The sequence below is a fragment of the Capricornis sumatraensis genome, chromosome 22, assembly GCF_032405125.1.
Source record: "Capricornis sumatraensis isolate serow.1 chromosome 22, serow.2, whole genome shotgun sequence".
NCBI lineage: Eukaryota > Metazoa > Chordata > Mammalia > Artiodactyla > Bovidae > Capricornis > Capricornis sumatraensis.
Window position 1 is genome coordinate 36,712,781 of NC_091090.1, and position 13,723 is coordinate 36,726,503.

The following is a 13,723-nucleotide window of genomic DNA, read 5'->3' on the forward strand; positions in this document are numbered from 1 at the left end:
AAAGGTCTTCTCTAAATAGAAAAGAAAGATACAGTAAAGAGGACCTCACAGTTGGAAAGTAAATCACTTAAGTGAGCCAGTACAGAGGTCAAATAGGAGAAAAACCTATTTACAAAAGGAAGATAAACACAAGGAACAGTAAAAGGATAAACAAGATGTGATATAAAAAAGGACATCTAAATCATAAAACGTGGGGAAGGAGAGTACGAAAATGTTGATTCTTATTTTTTAGAATGTGTTTGAGCCTATATGGCTATCACCCTAAAGCAAGCAGATATAGGAAAGGGTTAATATACCTGAAAAACGGGGCAACTACAAATTAAAAACATATAATGGTTAAAAAAAAAAAAAAAAAAACCCAAAGAGAATACAAGGGTAAGAGAAAAGGAAATCATCAAACCACAAAAAGAAACAGAAAAAGACAAAGGAACAAAAAGGAAACAGAATAGACTGGGAAACAAGGTTTAAACTGGCAGTAAATATATAAGCATCACTAACTACCTTGAATGTCAATGGACTGAATACTCAAATCCAAAAAGAATGGCAAACTGGATAAACAAATAAGAGCCTATGATATGCTGCCTACAAGACAGCCATCTTAGGGCAAAGGACACACACAGATTGAAAGTGAAGGGAAGGAAAAAAGCATTTCATGCAAATGGAAATAACAAGAAAACAGGAGTTAGAATAATCTTATCAGACATATAGACGTTAAAACAAAAGCCATAAAGGAAAAGAAGGAAAATATATAATGGTAAAAGGATCAATGCAAGAAGAGGATTTTACACTTGTCAACATATATTGCCCCAAACACATAAAATACTAACAGCTAAAAAAGAAGAAACTGATGAGAATATAACAGGAGATTTTATCACCCCATTCACATCAATGGGCAGGTTTTCTAGACAGAAAAATCACTAAGGCAACAGAGATCCTAAATGATATGACAGTTAAGACTTAACTGGTATTTTCAGGACATTATTTCCAAAAAACCCAGAATACACATTCTTTTCAAGTGCACATGGAGCATTCTCTAGGGCTGACCACATGCTAGGACACAAAACTAACCTCAACAACCATAAGAGTAAAGAAATTATTTCAAGCATTTTTCCTCAGAACAGCATGAAGCCAGAAATCAACCAAAGGAAAAGAAATCCATATGTTACTACCCAACAGGTAAATGAAGAAATCAAAAAGGAAATTACACACCTACCTCAAAAAACAAGAAAAAAATATCTCAAATTAACAACCTAACATATGACCTAAAAGAATAAGAAAAAACAAAAAAACAAAACCTCAAGTCAGTAGGAGGAAAATAATAAAGATCAGCAAGGAAATAAATTGAGATTAAAAAAAAAACAAAAAAAAACCCCAACACCAGGCTTCCCTCATGGCTCAGAGGTAAAGAATCCGACTCCCACTGCAGGAGACACAGCATGGGTTTGATCCTTGGTTTGGGAAGATCCTACATGCTGCAGAGCAACTAAACCTGCATGCCACAACTGTGCTCTAGAGCCCAGGAGCAGCAACTGCTGAAGTCCCGAGCGCCTGGGAGCCTGTGCTCCGAAGCCTGTGAACCGCTACTAGAGTAATCCCCACTTGCCAGAACCAGAGAAAGTCCATGCAACAATGAAGACCCAGCACAGCCCAAAATAAATAAAATAAAATAAAAAATCAGTAAGATCAAGAACTGGGTCTTTGAAAGGATAAACAAAATTGACAAACCTCTGGCCAGTCTCACCAAGAAGAAAAAAGATAGAATCCAAATAAATTAGGAAATGAAAAAGGAGAAATTTCAACTGATACTGCAGAAATACAAAAAACCCTTCAGAGAATACTATGAACAATTATATGCCAACAAATTCGACAACTTAGAAGAAATGGACAACTTTCTAGAAAGATACAGTCCACCAAAACTAAATCAAGGAGACAAGATAACCTGAACAGACTGATCATCAGAAGTGAAATAGAATCTGTGACTTAAAAAAACAAACAAAAACTCCCTACAAACAAAACTACAGGACCAGGTGGCTTTAAAGGTGAATTATTCCAAACATACAAAAAACTTCTTAAACTATTCTAACACTGGAGAGGGGGGATCACTCCCAAAGACATTCTAGTAATAGGAAAGTGTGTTAAGTCACTCGTGACTGACTCTGACACCATGCTCTGTCCATGGAATTCTCCAGGCAAGAATACTGGAGTGGATTGCCATGAAGCCACAATCAATCACCTGATAACAAAACTAAACAAGTACCACCAAAACAGAAAACCACAGGGCAAATACCCTCAATGAATAGAGATACAAAAATTCTCCACAAAATATTAGCAAACTGAATCCAACAACATATGAAAAAGATCATGTACCAAAACCAAGAGGGATTTATCACAAATTCACAAGGATGCTTCAACATATGCAAAACCAATCAATCAGTGCTCAGTCACGTCCAACTCTTTACAACCCCATGGACTGTACCTTGCTAGGCTCCTCTGTCCATGGGAATTCACAAGGCAAGAATACTGGAGTGGGCTGTCATACCCTTCGAGGGGTTTTTCTCAACCCAGGAATCGAACCTGAGTCTCTTACATCTTCTGCATTGGCAGGTGGGTTCTTTACCACTAGTGCCACTTGGGAATCCCCAATGTAATACACCACGTAAATAAAAGTCAAAAACCATATGATCATCTCAACAGATACAGAAAAAGCATCTGACAAAATTCAATCCATTCATAACAAAAACACACTAAAAGCCACTTATGACAAACCCAAAGCCAATATAATATTCAACAGTGAAATGCTGAAAGTCTTCCCACTATACCTGGAATAAGAAAACAAGGAGGCCCACCCTTACTACTGCTATTCAGTGTAGTGATGGAAGTCCTAACCACGGCAGACAGACAAGAAAAGGTATTCAAACTGGAAAGGAAGAGATAAAATTGCCATCATATGCAGAAGACATGAAAATGCATAGAAAACCTTAAGGACTGCAGAAAAAAATCTACTAGACCTATAAATGAATTCAGCAAAGTAGCAGAATGTAAGATTAACGTTCGTAAATCAGTTTTACACTAACAATGAAATACAGAAAAGGGAATGTTAAAATTAAAGAGGATTCAAAGAAATGGAAAGATATCCCATGCTCTTGGATTGAAAGAATATTGTTTAAAGGGCAATACCACCCAAAGTTATCTACAAATTTAATAGAGATCCCTATCTAATTACCCATGACATTTTCACAGAATTAAATAATCCAAAAATTTATATGGAACCATAAAAAGCCCAGAACTGCCAAAGCAATCCTGAGGAAACAGAAACAAAACAGGAGGCATAACTCTCTCAGACCTCAGACAATACTAGGAAGCTACAGTAAAACAATGTGCTAACTGGCACAAAAACAAGACTAGGGATAATGGAACAGAATAGAGAACCCAGAAACAAACCCACACATCTATCGTTAATTAATCTTTGACAAAGGAGGCAAGAATATACAACTAGAAAAAGACAGTCTCTTCAGTTAAGCAGTGCTGGGAAATTTGGAAGGCTGCATGTAAGTCAATGAAGTTAGAATACACCCTCACACCCTACACAAAAATAAACTCAAAATGGCTTAAAGACTTCAAACATAAGACATGATATCATTAAACTGTAAGAGAGCAAAGGCAAAACATAACCTGACGTAAATCGTACCAGTATTTTCTCAGGTCAGTCTCCCAAGGCAACAGAAATATTGATAAAAAAGAACAAGTGGCACCTAATCAAACTTAGAAGTTTTGCACAGCAAAGGAACAATTAAAAAAAAAACCCCGAAAAGACAACCTACAGACTGGAAGAAAATATTTGCAGATGATGCAACTGACAAGGGCTTAATTTCCAAAATATAAAAATAGCTCATACAACTCCCAAAACCACATAACCCAATCGAAAAATGGGCCGAAGACCTTAATAGACATTTCTCCAAAGACATGAAATGGCCAGTAGGCACATGAAAATATGCTCAACATCACTAATTATTAGAGAAATACAAATCAAAACTACAATGAGGTACCACTTCACACTAGTCAGAATAGCTATCATCAAAAACTCTACAAAAAACAAAAGCTGGAGAGAGTGTGGAGAAAAGAGAATCCTCCTATTCTGTTAGTGGGAATGTAAATTAGTGTGGCCACTATGGAAAACAGTATGGAGATTCCTTAGAAAACTAAAAATAAAATAAAATTATTGTATAGAGGAGTGTGGGGAAGGACGGATGGGGAGAAAAAAAAAAATTATTGTATAATCCAGCAATCCTAGTCCAGGGCATATTCCTGGACAAAGCTATAATTCAAAAAGATATATGGACTCCAACGTAGCATATTCACAGTGTAGCAGCACTATTTACGACAGCTGAGACACTGCAACAACCTAAATGTCTGTGGACAGATGAATGAATAAAGATGTGGTACATGCATACAACGGAATACTACTCAGCCATAAAAAGGATGAACTAATGACATTTTTGCAGCAACATGGATATAACTAGGGATTATCATACTAAGTGAAGTTAGAAAAACAAATACATGACATCATTTATATGTGGAATCTAAAATGTGGCGTAAATGAACCTATCTATAAAACAGACATAAAGAACAGACTTGTGATCACCAAGGGGGAGGAGGCGACAGAGAGATGGACTGGGAGCCTGTAGTGGATGCAAACGATTACATATGGAATGGCTAACAACCAGGTCCTACTGTACAGAACAGGTAACTATAACCGATCTCCTGGGATAAACCACAACGGAAAAGAATCTAAAAAAGGAATATACATAGGTGTGTAACTGAGTCGCTCTGTTGTATAACACAAATTAGGACAAAATTGTAAACCAATTATACTTCCACTAAAAAAAAAAGTTACTAGTTTTTTCCCCCTCTTTAGTTATACCCCCAGTCCTACCAAAGAAGATAAGCAGGAATGAAGCACTCTGGAAAAGACACTTATAAAGCATATTAGAGACAGACTGGCTTAAGAAGGAAAGCAAACAGGAGTTCAAGTGTTCGAGTTTCTGCTACTATATCTATCTGTTAGAATATCAAGGGTTACAAAGCCCTTTTTATTTTGTTTCCTTATTAAGATATAGATAACATTTCTCAATTAAAAAATCTGTACACACTACAGAAACTATGAACATTACAAAGGTGTCTGTATTAATCTCTGATAATGATAGTTACAAAGAACAAAAACATTTGAAAAGGCAGCATTTAAACTTGTGTATACAGAAGAAGCATACATGATTTTTAAGTTCCTAAGAGATGAAAGGTCTGTAAGATGAGTGTTTTTATGTTAACCAGACTTACAGAATCTGTGCCAGTGTCTCCTTCGCCTCCCCGCACTCCATCCACCCTTTGCCCCACCTCTCCCACTGACCTCTCCAGCAAAGTTAGCCGTGTATGTCACTCTGTTGGTCAGGCATTTGAAGATAAAGGCAATGGTGTGTTTACCTTTATAGCTGTTGTATACAGAGCAAGCACTTAACAAGTCCTCATTAAATTCAGTTAGATGCAATACGGAAAAGGAAATAATGAAACGGGGGATGAAAAGTCCACTCTCTATTCCAGAAAAATGTTCTTCTTTATAAAAAGTTATCTGAAGAAGACAACTAATTCTAAGGGAAAAACTAACAAAGCATCACTGTTCACTTACAAGACTCGTGGGTCACTCCACTTTGTCAGACAGAGCTCTTCGAGCAGCTCTTCTTCATCCAAGATCTCTAAAATGGACTCTTTGAAGATTTTAATATCTGTTTCTAACTCTGACAGGCTGTAAGAATAATTGTACAGAAATGATCAATAACATAAACCTGTAAAAAATTTTCCTACAGGAGTAGTGCCTTTCTAATGTCTTATCAAGCAGACTCCCTTATACACTCATGATAAACACCGACATGTAAAAAGTTTTTGGTATTTACTAGGCAGTTTGAGAATCAATTCCCAATACAAGACTGTTAATATATTAAGTGATAAAATTAAATGATGATATAATTTTCAGCCTATGTTATTTATCTCAGAAACATACCATCACTGTGATGTAAACTTTTGGGGCCAGAAATTTACTTTTATTCTTAATTATGGCAGTGATAATACAAGAAGAGACCATTTACTTTTATTTGATAAGAACATCCTAATATTTTTCGACAAAAAACTGACTCAGGAATATTAACTGTTGACTCTTGAAAGTATTTTAGGGGGTACAAATCCTGAGGGACTGATCATTCAATCTGTAATACAAATTAATATATTAAATTCTGGAATGCATTATGATCAACAAACAAAAACTTCATGAACTTTGGAAGGAAAAAAAAACGATTTGAATATAGATCTGTCATTTAGTAGCTATTAAAGTTTAGACAAGTTACTTAGACCTCGATTTTCTTATCTTCAAAATGAGGACCATGTCAACAGGATTGATGACAGGTTGAGATGACATCACACATATAAAAGAGACTGATACAGCATTTCATTGAAAATAGCTTTTCAATAAACATTTGTTTGTGGGCCCCCTTTAGCTCAACTTCCCACCTAGGCTACTAACCCTAACCCTAATTCTTTATAAAAAGCTGTTTAAAGTAACCCTAGGCTACTTTCCTACTTTAAAGTTATGAAAGATTTTTAAGAATAATGAAAACCAGATATGGCAATGAAGGCATTGAGATTAAGTTTCAAAGTAAATAATGTCATTACCATTTGCAAGACTAGTTGGTATTTTTAAGATAGTTAATAACTACACTAATTTTGGATCTGAATTTACCTTAAACGTTTCACTCTAAGACTACTAAAAGAGAAGTTTAAGACATTTGTGTCTAATTCCCAACTTGGTAAATCAACCATATTTACCTTTTGCCATTTTGTAGCAAGATGTGCAGTTTGCTTCTGTCTATGGAAGAATGTTTGGGATCCACCAAAGCGTCCAATGTCTCAAGGATCAGTGGTTGTAAAATGCTAAGTTTCCCCTGAAGGGTGTTGATCTAGATAACAACATGACCTTTCATAAGAATTAAAACAATCTTTTTAGAATACTCAGGGTCAGTGAATCCTCTGATTAAATACAGAAATCGAAAATAGCTAGGAAGGTTGGTAACATTTCAGAACATGATTACTGTTGGAATGCCTATCCCAGATGATTAAAAAAAGAATCTCCTAGGTTAAAAGATACGCATGCATAATGTTGCCAGGCTCCCATTTGGGTGACAGGAAATTAATTCCTGTAAGAGTCCTCCCCCTACAGACACTTAGTATGAAAGGAATGGGAGACTGATTAAAAGAAAAGCTGCCATTCCCTGGTTAAAACAAACTTCACGTCTGGTAAACAATACCCACGTTCTTTGTAACAGAATAGGATGTGGTTCAAAATTCCTATGAACAAAGTTATTTTGCAAAAAATAAAAATGCTCTTTAAAAAAACAGAACATATATTAAACTTTAAAAAGTAAAGTTGAAAAGTCAAATGTATATTTATTATTCATGTTAATATAGGCACAGCAGGATTAATCAGCAGGTATTCATTGATACAGATATGTGTATGTGCATGCTAAGTCGCTTCAGTTGTGTCAGACTCCTGGCAACCCTACGGACCATAGCCCTCTGTCCATGGGATTTTCCAGACAAGAATAGTGGAGTGGGTTGCCCTTCTCCATGATATAGCTATACTATCTGTTAAAATATTAAAACACTTCCAATAACTGTTAGTATGCAGTGTAACAGTAGCTGAATTAAGTAGTGAAATTAATAGTGTAAATTGCAATATGCTCTCCACCCCAGCATGAGCTCCTGAGAGCTGACTCAGTCTGTGTTGCTTCAGCACTGACCACTGTTCATGTACCTTCATTTCCTTCCTTCTATTACTTCCCTGCTCAGTGAGTGGGCTTCAACTAGCCACCATCTCACTGGCTGGTACTAGCTGGTGCTGCTGCCTTACTAACCCCAGGAAGGAATGGAGCCATCTCCTACTACCTCAACAGAGCAAGGCAGACAAAGAGAAGGGTGCCAGGTCCCACCAACCCCCCACCCACCTCATGCCCCCTCTACTCTCCCCTCTTCCCTCCTCTTCTCCAATCTGGTTAGGATGGCACTGGCTCTTGCTTGTAGCCAGGTCCTGAACAGTACTATCCTGACTGATGGGGGAAGAATAGATGACGAAACATTTGTCACGGCCCAGAAAGCATTGACCATCCTTGTTCACAGCTTGACAGGATCCCCAGACCCTCAGTGATTATCAATTTAATACAAGTGCTGTGAGAAGTGTACACGATTCCTAGGTCAAACTAGGTCTCAAACAGAGGCATCATTTAGCTACCTCAGACAAAGGATTGTACCAACAAATCAAAGAATGGTTGGTAAGTATCAGAATGATCTGATGAAATATTTGTATTATATTTATCACGTGTAGGGCTTCTCTGGTTGCTCAGACGGTAAAGTGTCTGCCCACAATGTGGGAGACCCAGGCTTGATCCCTGGGTCGGGAAGATCCCCTGGAGAAGGAAATGGCAACCCACTCCAGTATTCTTGCCTAGAAAATTCCATGCATGGAGGAGCCTGGTGGGCTATAGTCCATGGGGTCACAAAGAGTCGGACATGACTGAGTGACTTCACTTCACTTTATCATGTGTAAGCAGTTACCCAACATACAATTTAGTTAGAGAATAAAATGGCATAAAGCTAAAACCTTTTGGTATGTTCATTTATATCATATTTAAGATAAAGTATTTTGAATTAGCATCCCTGAACAGGATGTCAGGATAGACAACCTGAGATGTGTTTCACTGAATGTCATAACATGACTGTTAAAGAGACTCAGTATACTATACCTAGAGACTTTAGATCTATTTGAGTCATAAAGTTTAAGAATTAAGCACTTTCCACATATAAGACCCTGAGATGTTTCTATTTGGGGGGAGGGTGTGGTTACGGCAAGTGCCATTAGAACAATACCAGGGTTTCCCTGGTGGCTCAGTCGTAAAGAATCCATCTGCCAGTGCAGGAAACATGGGTTCGATCCCAGATCTGGGAAGATCCTACATGCCGTGAGGCAACTCAGCCTGTGCACCAGAGCTACTGAGCCTGTCCTTAGAGCCCAGAAGTCACAACTACTGAGCCCAGGAGTCACAATTACTGATGCTGAAGCCCTAGCACTCTGGAGCCTGTGCTCAGAAACAAGAGTTGTTGTTTAGTGGCTAAGTCATGTCTGACTCTGCGATCCCATGGACTGTAGCCCACCAGACTCCTCTATCCATAAGATTTCCTAGGAAAGAATACTGGAGTGGGTTGCCATTTCCTTCTCCAGGGGATCTTCCCAACCCAGGTATCGAACCCCAGTCTCCTGCATTGCAGGCAGATTCTTTACCATCTGAGCCACCAGGGAAACCCTGAGCAACAAGAGAAGCCACGCTATTAGAAGCCTGTGCACCACAGCTAGAGAGAAGGCCCCACTTGCTACAACTAGGGGAAAGCCCACACGGCAACAAAGACCCAGCACAGCCAAAAACAGAAAAAACCAAAGGGTCTTCCTCCTCCACAGCACTGTAAAATCAGAAGACATTCAAGAAGCTGGACAAACACAGGCTTACCCGATACTGCAAGAGTGCTTCTATAGCTCTAAATTCAAAAGGTAAAGGGTATGTGACAAGTTGACCCTCTCCAGCCAACTGTGAAGGGAGTTCCCGGAAAAGCCACTGCTCCAGATTTAAATTACGATAATCTAGTATCAGAAGACACTCCGGAGTTATCACAGCTTTCAAATACTGTTAAAATAAAAAAAAAATATATATATATATATACACACACACACGCACGCACGCACACTGTACTAAGTCTTAGCTGCAGCACATGGGACCTAGTTCCCTGACCAGGGATCAAACCCAGGCCTTGCATTGGGAGCAAGGAATCTTAGCCACTGGATCACCAAGGAAGTCCCAATACTCTTATTAATTTTGGACTAAGCCTAAATCAAATCACTGTTCATTTGGTTTTTCAAAAACAAATCAACAAAAACAAAAAACCAAGACATTTTTTTTAAAAGAAAGGAAGCCTAAAATAAATGCAAGTCTTAATACCTCTAACTCACTCTCAACAGAACTAGAATTAAGGAAATTATGTATTTACTAGGATTTCCAGGGTAATCAAGAGAAATATAGAGAACAAAGGAAACAAGACAAGGTCTTAAAGTCAAGCATTCAGCAGATTTTTAGAAAAGATTAATCATGATTGGTTTGGTTGAAGTGGGGAAATTTCCTTTTTAAAATATCATCAAAACATACTAAGCTAATCTGAAATCATAAAGATAAAATGTGGCCTTAGTGCTCTAATTTAGAACACTATGAAGTTAAAAATTTACTCTGAAGAGAAAGGCTAACATATTCTGTTTGGGTCATTTTACATGCAGATGTTTTTCGGTAGTAAATACCACACAAATACACGGACACAATCTGCAGTGGCTGAATCCGAGGACAGCAGGTATGGAGGAACTCTATCGTACACATGTATTTTTTACTGCTTGGAGGTTCAGTGCCCCCACCCCCATGAGGCTCAAAGGTCAACTCTAATACAAACATTTTTATTCAAAAAAGTTGAAAAATTATACAGTGAATACCTATACACATACCAATTAGATGCTATAATTAACGTTCTTCTATAATCCATGTAAAATGAGTTCTACTCCTAACATGTTATATTATAAAATAGTTCAATTTATCACATACTTCTCTATTAAAGAGGCACTTTTTAAAAAGTTTTGAAAAATGCTAGTTATAAACTTTAGGGACTTTCCTGGTGGTCCAGTGGCTAAGATTCTGCGCTCCCAATGCAGGGGGCCCCCAGCTCAATCCCAGGTCAGGGAACTAGGTCCCACATGCAGCAACTAACATCCAGCAGTCAAATAAACAAATATTTAAAAAAAAGATGATAAAATATAAAGGCTACTTCTAGGCTATTTCGAAAACCAGACCTTTTCCATGATTAACAGAGCAGTGCTTCACCTGCTGAGCACAGGTACACAATTCACATAAAATGAGTTCTACTCCTAACACCATGTTATATCACATAATAGTTTCACACATCTATTTTTTTATTACAAAATTACTTTTAAACTACTGATCAAGATAGTAAGGAAGGAACTTTAAGACTGCAGGGGAGACATGAAAATGAAATACAATCCTTTACCTCCATTCGCATGATAATCCTATTGTTTCTGGTTGTGATGCTCATTAAATGCTGAAACCTCAAATCTCTGGCTTGAAGACCTAATTCTTGATATAAGTCAGTTTTCTTCCTTTCTAAAAAAGAAATGTATTCAATAAAGAGTGGGTAAACTTATAAACCAGAAAGTTTAGATTTTTATATCAGAGTACCCATCCCAACACCATTGAGATAATCTTCTATTACTACCAGAAACAAGAGCTAAAATGGGTCTTTTTGCTTTTTTTTTTTTGCAATTTATGCCACTGCACTTTTTTAACTTTTAATTTTGTATTGGGGTATAGCCGATTAACAATGTTGTGACAATTTCAGGTGAACAGCAAAGGGACTCAGGCATATAGATACACATGTATCCATTCTCTCCCGAACTCCCCTCCTCCCATCCAGGCTGCCATATAACATTGAGCAGAGTTCCATATGCTATATGGTGGGTCCTTGTTGGTTATCCACTTTAAATATAGCAGTGTGTACATGTCCATCCCAAACTCCCTAATTATCCCTTTCCCCTGACTCTCCCCACTCCCCCTACAACCATAAGTTTGTTTTTTAAGTCTGTGAGTCTTTATTTTTTAAGTTCATTTGTATCATTTCTTTTTAGAGTCCACATATAAAGGATATCACACGATAATTCTCCTTTTCTGTCTGACTTACTTCACTCAGTATGACAATCTCTATATCCATGTTGCTGCAAATGCCATTATTTCATTCTTTTTAATGGCTAAGTAATCAAAGTGGGTCTTTGTAACACCCATTTCTACCTCAAAAACATTCAGGCTAAATCTGGTCAAACTAATTTTTCTATTCTCCTCTTAACCATACTTCATAAAATTTCTCTGCACTTACAGAAACCCCTTGGGACCAGTATAAAAACCATAGTTATACATCATTAGAACTTAAAGTAACAATTCCTAGCTCTAGATGCAGGGATTTTTAAATATGAACTGTACAGAACTACATTTTCTATTGTTTCCTTACTATATTATTAAGTTCAGCATTTTAAATCTATGAACAGATGGTCCAATTGTCTTTGTTCTTAGACTAATACAAAATGAGAAAATAAAATCACTAGATTCTCCTACCTGAAAACTAAATTTATCACCTAAGAAAAAGCAAAAGAGATGAACAAACTCAAGAAATCATGCTGGTAATAGGAGCATCTATTCTTATACTATCAAGCCACACCTGTGATAGAGCTCTAAGTAGAACAACCTTTCGAGGCGATACGGAGCCAAACAATACCCAATATACCCCACTAGGATTTCAGCAACAGCAGGAACAGGACTAGAGGGTGGGAAGGACAGGAAGACTTGAAACCTGCACCTGAGGTCAGATGGTAAAGTAATGCGGAGTTTCATTTTAAAAAGAAACCGTCCACAAGAGCCATCGTTGGCAGAGTTTCAATGACTGCCATCCAGTGCCCTGTCCCTCCTGTCCGCCGTCACCCACTGCACTGCAGTGGCAGTGGTATTACTTGATTCTGCCCTCAACATGGCACAGGGGGAGAGGACCATGGGGACCAGGGCAGTGGAAGGGAGACTAAGGAAGAGAAACACAAGGGCAAAGTGTTTCTCTCTTGGCTGCATACCAGCCAACACTCTTGCTTGAACATTCTGTTAGAGTGAGTGGCTTCTCACCTCCCCCCCAGCCCCCGAAAATTGCAGTACAGGTCAAATGCTGCCAGTAGTTAGGGCTAATGGACAAATGCTTAAGAAAGATCATCTTCAATACATCCACATAAGCAAACAATATTCTACTCAAAATATAATAGTTTCTTTACTTCCAGTGGGTTGATTTAAAAGAAAATTACAGATACTCACCAAAAGAAGTCACCTTTCCTTCTTTGTCAAATTTTGTCTGGAGACAGATAATAACAGCATTATTTTTTCCCAAATAGGACATGATTTGTGGTATCATATCATGTGGTATTCTGAAAATAACTCTAAAATAATGAAGATATAAACCATATCTGCTGTTCTTAGGTTAAATTCAGTTATGAGTTCAGGATTAAAACAAAAAGTCCCCTTTCCTTTCCCAGGACAAATCTGACCTTGGATTAACTATCTAACTTGGTTCCTCAGAAGATCTGATGAAGGAGTGTCAGCTGTGTTACTAGGCCGTATCATTCATGGTGAAAATGCCCAATCACTGCTTGATGGGCTGCAATGGGGAGACTGAGAGTGGATTCTGATACCTGGCGGGGAGCCACAGTTCTGCCTTCCCGAAGACAGTGGCTCTCGTAACTGACTGCTCCTTGCAGGAGCCTGGGATATACCTCTGGGATGGTGACAAGAGATACTGACAAGAGGGCCTCAGGGGGTCTAAGCCAAGGTGGATCTTGCACCCACCTTGGAGAATATCCTCTCCTCATACCTGAGCTTCACACAGGGAGCCACAGGAGCCCCTGGATGGCTGGAAGGACTTCTTTTGAAGAGAAGACACCAAATACTGCCCTTGTGAATTTCCTATCCTTTTGCCTTCTGAATAGACTGGGATCAAA

The 13,723-nt window shown here is 38.1% G+C and overlaps 1 protein-coding gene across 3 annotated transcripts in view; it reads right to left on the minus strand.

Annotated features, from left to right (window-relative positions):
- MRS2 (magnesium transporter MRS2) overlaps nt 1–13,723 on the minus strand; it is a 35,387-nt gene that overhangs the window by 15,284 nt on the left and 6,380 nt on the right. For 2 of the 3 annotated variants that reach the window (XM_068994067.1, XM_068994066.1), the window contains exons 3-7: nt 13,044–13,080; nt 11,191–11,303; nt 9,600–9,773; nt 6,871–7,001; nt 5,681–5,797 (exon numbers count right to left, since the gene is read on the minus strand). In XM_068994067.1, coding sequence (XP_068850168.1) covers nt 5,681–5,797; nt 6,871–7,001; nt 9,600–9,773; nt 11,191–11,303; nt 13,044–13,080 — 572 coding nt within the window. The remainder of the gene's footprint in view (nt 1–5,680; nt 5,798–6,870; nt 7,002–9,599; nt 9,774–11,190; nt 11,304–13,043; nt 13,081–13,723) is intronic. The other variant, XM_068994068.1, reaches the window with a different exon arrangement.